Raw genomic sequence first — 5,786 nt, forward strand, 5'->3', positions numbered from 1 at the left:
TAATTACAGCATGTTGGAGCAGACTTGATTAATTGAGTCTGCTGGAGCATGGCAATTACTGTGCACCAGCAGCCTTCTGCGTCTCATGTATCGAATGAGCTTTAGTTCAGGCGTCCCCACCACCATGTTTAAGTGTGGGGATGCTGATACACAAGATGTGGAGGCAATTTACGCTCTAAATAAAGCACCCCCCCACCCATCCCTGGAGCACATGTAAAAGTGCTGTAGGACACTATATATGCTGAGAGAAAATACCCTGGATAATGCTTAGTATTGTTTTAAGTAGCATAGCAAATGCATGTGTAACTTGTCAAAATATGAAATAAAAAGTGATTTCCCCACCCAAAGAGTGTTCATCTAAGCCACTACCTTAATGCCTTCCTTTGTGCCTTCAAGTGAAAGGAGGAGTATAAAGCTGAAGGTTAAGCGACTTCAGAGGCTCCCTGAGAACCGTATGTTTATATTAATTCAGAGCACCATTAATTTTTCACATTTTCAAGGGTGCTCAGTGGTTGTAAATATATTAAACCCAGGTTAAATGTTTGACAGTCCTGCTTTTTCCAATTGTGCAGCTTTTACAAATATAGAACAAAAAGTCCTCTTTTAGGGACTGTATCTAGTTTGGTTCTTTCCTAGCATTTCCCTCTGGTTGCCACATGGTTTCTGCAGCAGTCATACAGAACAGAGCAGCTGTGAAAATCTCTTTGCAAGGAGATTCCCGTGCTTTAGATCTAGAGAATCTATTTAACTTCCCTGTAGCAGTAATATACCAAGATAGAGAGAAAAACAATAGATCTGGCATAGAGTGGAAACAGATGGAAAAGCCAGCACCGCAGTGTTGCAGAGCATTGCTACACTGCATCTTTCTACTGCAAAGTAGGACATTAGAGAGAATGTATACATGCGGCTGCTGAAACTGACTGTAGGGTTCCTTTACCAAAAATCTCCTGCATAGGCATGAAGAGATGAGGAGTTGGAATTGCAGCCCATGAGTTAGAGAAGCAGTAACTGATGCTTCGTACTCTGCGGGACAGATGTAGAACTGCATTGCAGAAGTATTTTTGCAGGAAGTTGTAGGTTTGGGGAGCTGAAAAAGGAAGAGTTGGAGTTTTTTGACCACTTTGGGAGATGTGGAAGGCAGTTTGGAATTTGGGAGAAGCTGGCTTGCTGGATAGTTCTGCTACAATGATTAGCAGGGAACTAATATTAACACTCGACATTGGAACCAAGATAATTTTAGCAAGCTGTTTTAGCTAGTGATGCAAATTCACCCCTCTCCAGGTGATTGCTTCATCACAAATACTTCATCACAGGTTTGTCAAAACCACATTCTGGTTTACAAGCTGTCCCTGCTTGTAGTGTTGCCTTTGCTGCCATAAGCACTCTAAACTTTTGTCCTACATCCTTTGTTGCACAGAGTTTCAGTTTCAGTGCAGTTGTGAGAGCCCAGCTGGTAAGGAGCTGGTTACAGGTCTAAGGGCAACATAAGTTAGAGCCACAATACAGTTGTAGTGTTCACCAACAGACAAATATCCCCTTGAACACACAACTGCAGCCTTCTTCGGTCATACTTCCTCTGGCAGGGCCATCTCCAGGGACTTGCACAAGAGCCAGGTGTGCTTGCTGTAGATCAACCGGCATGTTTTAGCTATGTGTTTCCTGTTGTCTTTAAACTGCCCCAGAATGAACGTGCTCATTCTGTAGGAAAGGGTGACTGTCTTGAGTGGAAGATGATTACTCAGTGATGGCAGTTCTTAATTTTCTTCCAGGCTGTGGAGTGAAATTGCAAGCTTGTTTGTTTTCTTTTTCTAGTGACTGAAAAGCAACTTGTTGAAAAGATTAAAAATCTCCTACAAGAAAAAACAGAAATTTTAGAAAAGATGTCTGAATATGATCAAAAGGTATTTTGGAACATGTCTGTTTCATGCTTATTAATTTGCTGCTGCTGGCATGACTGTACAGAAAATCAAGCAGTTAATGTTTGGGCATTTTTATGTCATCTGCACTACATATTTCTGTCAATTGTATCCGTTTCTACAACTAGATAAATGAAGCCAAGGAGTCTGTGAAGGTGGCTGAACAACAGAACACTAGCCTCTCACATGAAGCTGCAGGGCTTAAGGCAAGGAGCAATTTGCACTTTTTTATGATATGTATTAAAATAAAATAGCTTGCTTTAACTGGTTATGAATTGTTCCTATTCCAGGACACTATCAAGGAACTTGAAGAAACAAATCATCTGTTAGATGGCAAAATGGGAAACTTGAACAAAATGCTAGAAACAGAGAAACAGCAGAATCTGAAAAAACAGGACAAAGTAAGAACATAGTAATCACTCTTATTTTAACTTCAGCTGTTGGCTAGAGCAGTGGTCATTGTACCTGAAATTTATACAGAGTAGAAATAAAAAGAGCTGGGTGAACAAAGTCAGAAATGGAACTGAAGTTAGCCTTCTTCCAGAACTCAGATTGAACTAGGATTTGCCTTGGTTTTGCAAAGTTTTCATAGCCTGTATTCAGATAGTGCCATACTTCCTGGGTTCAGCTGGAAGCAGACATGCTGAAATCTTAGTCTTTTCAGTAATCATCCACAATAAAGTTGTGATATTTCCCTTTACTGTTAGAGCCTTCTATTTGCTGCCATTGATGAGGTTCTGTAAAGGTATGCCTCTGTGGTTCAAGCCACCACCACGCTGGGACAAGCCACCCCTGCTCTTCACATGTCAACTCCTGAGCAAGAAGTAGTGTAATTACATTAGTGTAGCATGCCAGTAAGCTTGACTCTTTAAGAACTGTGCTAATACGACACTGCTCTTTCTGGCTCAAGAGCTAATGTATGCAAAGTAGGTTTGGCCTGCCTCAGCACGGTGCTGGAGGTTGATGTACTTGAACTCTTAGTCTTGATATTTGACCCTTTGGTAGTTCTGGTACTTTATGGCCAAAACTGTAAAATTTCCCTGAGAGAAATGGTTCTTCTCAGGTTTGGTATGTCTGAAATATGCTCATAGAAACAGCTGCCTTGTACTATATAGCCATATGTGAAGTTGACTCTTCCATTGCTAAATCTTCCTCGTATCAGTTTTTTTTTTTAATAAATGTGACAAAAACTCATGTGTCATTGGGTTCATTGGTGTCATTCATTTGGTCAAAAGGAGTAAGTAAGAAGCTTCAACTTTCCTTTCAGGCAAGACATTCTGCCTGAAATTCATTGGCCTTCAGCAAGGGTCTTAATGAGATCTCAGACAGTTTTTTATTCCTTTGCATCTTGTGTTGCTATATGTTGCTGTCATTTTGCCCAAAGGTTGGCCCTGAAAATCCTGTTTGGTTGTTGTTTTGAGTATTTTATGTATCTTAAAAATATACAGTTAAATAGCAAGTGAATTAACTTCCAAGTGTCAAGGTAACATGGAGCCATTTTAATTCTTTCTCGCATAGATCTTAGAAATGCAGAAGTCTTTGGAGAAACTCCAAGAAGTTATTACGCTGCACTCCGTAGAGCTTACAGAGGTAAACCACAGTCTTGATTTTTCATCTTTTATCATTCAGAAATACGGTTTCTTGTACCAAAAGTGTCTAAATACTAATCTACTAGATTTGGGGGTTATTTTACTTACATTATTATATTTTATTCTATAAAACACCACAGTTTCTCAAAGTTCCAGTCTTTAAATGATATGGCTTCAGGCTTTAATTGAGAATTATTTACCTTTTTTTTTTTTTTAAAAGGTGCAGGTAGCTCTTAATGAAGCCAAATTAAGTGAAGAAAAAGTGAAATCCGAACTTTGTCATGTTCAAGAAGAGAATGGTAGACTCAAAAAGAGGAAGGAACAAGTAAGTATTTCAGGGTTGCTGACTTTTTTTGCCCCCCCCTGTGTACTGTAAAATATTGTAGACTATAAACAATTGAATATTTTAAAAGAGTGGGAGAGAATGTTCTACATCAATTTCTCTTGCGATTGCAGGGTTTCATGTGGACAAATGTAGAATAAACCAGTAGTGTTTTTAAGTAAATTCCCACAAATCTTAAATTTTTCCTTTTCAAGTGCTGTTTCTATGTTGACATGCCAAATCTTTCTCAGTTGTGTTCTCCCAGAAGAACATTTCTTGCTATTCTTTTAATACCAATATCTTATTTTGAGTGGACCATTCTCACATGATCCAAATGAACAATACAATTCAAACCTCTTGGTATATAATTAGCTCAGACTGAGAGATGTTTTTAGAATACTGCCAACAGATGATTCCAATTTGTTATGCAGCTTTTGTAATGAATCAGTTCCTGTATTGATGGTCACCTCTGTTCAGGGACTGACAATTCAGATGTTAACGTTGTTTAGGGATGAGACCGCATGAAGTCTTAGGGAAGATTTGCCACTTTCTAGAGAGAAACCCAAGTGACCATGTTTCCTGTGGCCAGATGGTAGAAGCTTCTATATTGTTTCTGTGTCTTTGGTATTTGGAATTAGCACAGGAATAATTAGTGTGCAACTAGAATGCCATTAACCTGCTTTTAGCTTCTGATATTTTTGAAGGAGATGAGCAGTTTAACCCTAGTGCTGAATGTTAGATGGGTAAAGAAATATTACATCTGCACAACTACATGACAATTAAAAGTTGCAGAAAGTTTTCTAATGCACAAACTTACTAGTCCAGCAATAATCTATTCTTTTGTCTAGTCAAGGGCAAGTTAATTTTAACGCTGTCTTTTCACTGCTGACGGGTTACAGCTTCACAGTGGGCAATAAGGAAGCTTTTGATTATAGACTTACTATGTAGTATAGTAAAATAAAGCCTGAAATCCCATTTTTCTTGTTGTGTTTTCAGCTGCTACAAGAAGCAGAAGGCTGGAGTGAGAGGCATGCTGAACTCAGTGAACAGATCAAACTATATCAAAAGTCTCAAAAGGACATAGAAGAAGCACTTGCCTACAAAGAAAATGAAATTGAAGTAAATTATTGCTAACAAAATAACCATTTCAAGTGTTCTGTGTGCTTTGAATGACCAAATTCTTTACAAAAAGTGGAAATGTGTTCTATTTAATGTTCCTTTTTAATTTTTTGATTAGGTTTTGACTAACTGCATTATGCAGTTGAAGCAGTTGGATATGGATTCTGAGTCTGAGGCCAAAAAAGGTGGAGAAGGAAATGGATGGGACGCAGGAGATGATTTGGCCAATGGAGAGCTGCCAGGTACAGAAATCGAAACGGCTGGCTTATGTGTGCCGTATGTAAGCATACCGATAATGAGGAGTCATATTGCATGAGAATGTGCAGAATTCATGCCAGTTAAGAAACAGCAAGTTACAAGCACTTGCATTATGCTTGAAGCTGTCTTGTAATTTCAGGGGGAAATTATAGATTCATAGATGTTAGGGTCAGAAGGGACCTCAATAGATCATCGAGTCTGACCCCCTGGATAGGCAGGAAAGTGTGCTGGGTTCAGATGACCCCAGCCAGATGCCCATCCAACCTCCTCTTGAAGGGCCTCAGGGTAGGGGAGAGCACCATCTCCCTTGGGAACCCATTCCAGATTTTGGCCACTCTAACTGTGAAGAAGTTCTTCCTAATCTCCAGTCTAAATCTGCTCTCTGCTAGCTTATGGCCATTATTTCTTGTAACCCCCAGGGGCGCCTTGGTGAGTAGAGCCTCACCAATTCCCTTCTGTGCCCCCATGATGAATGTATAGGCAGCCACAAGGTCGCTTCTCAACCTTCTCTTGTGGAGGCTGAAGAGGTCCAGGTGCCCTAGTCTCCCCTTGTAGGGCTTGGCCTGCAAGCCCTTAACCATA

General features: G+C 39.8%; 1 protein-coding gene across 2 annotated transcripts in view; it reads left to right on the forward strand.

The window, feature by feature from the left end:
* Positions 1–5,786, forward strand: part of MIA3 (MIA family member 3, ER export factor) — a 41,434-nt gene that overhangs the window by 27,233 nt on the left and 8,415 nt on the right. For both annotated transcript variants that reach the window (XM_019516485.1, XM_019516486.1), the window contains exons 9-15: positions 1,813–1,901; positions 2,045–2,122; positions 2,207–2,317; positions 3,435–3,506; positions 3,726–3,830; positions 4,824–4,946; positions 5,065–5,188. In XM_019516485.1, coding sequence (XP_019372030.1) covers positions 1,813–1,901; positions 2,045–2,122; positions 2,207–2,317; positions 3,435–3,506; positions 3,726–3,830; positions 4,824–4,946; positions 5,065–5,188 — 702 coding nt within the window. The remainder of the gene's footprint in view (positions 1–1,812; positions 1,902–2,044; positions 2,123–2,206; positions 2,318–3,434; positions 3,507–3,725; positions 3,831–4,823; positions 4,947–5,064; positions 5,189–5,786) is intronic.

Source organism: Gavialis gangeticus, unplaced genomic scaffold (genome assembly GCF_001723915.1).
Source record: "Gavialis gangeticus isolate Ggan-Ray unplaced genomic scaffold, GavGan_comp1, whole genome shotgun sequence".
NCBI classification, from domain to species: Eukaryota; Metazoa; Chordata; order Crocodylia; family Gavialidae; genus Gavialis; species Gavialis gangeticus.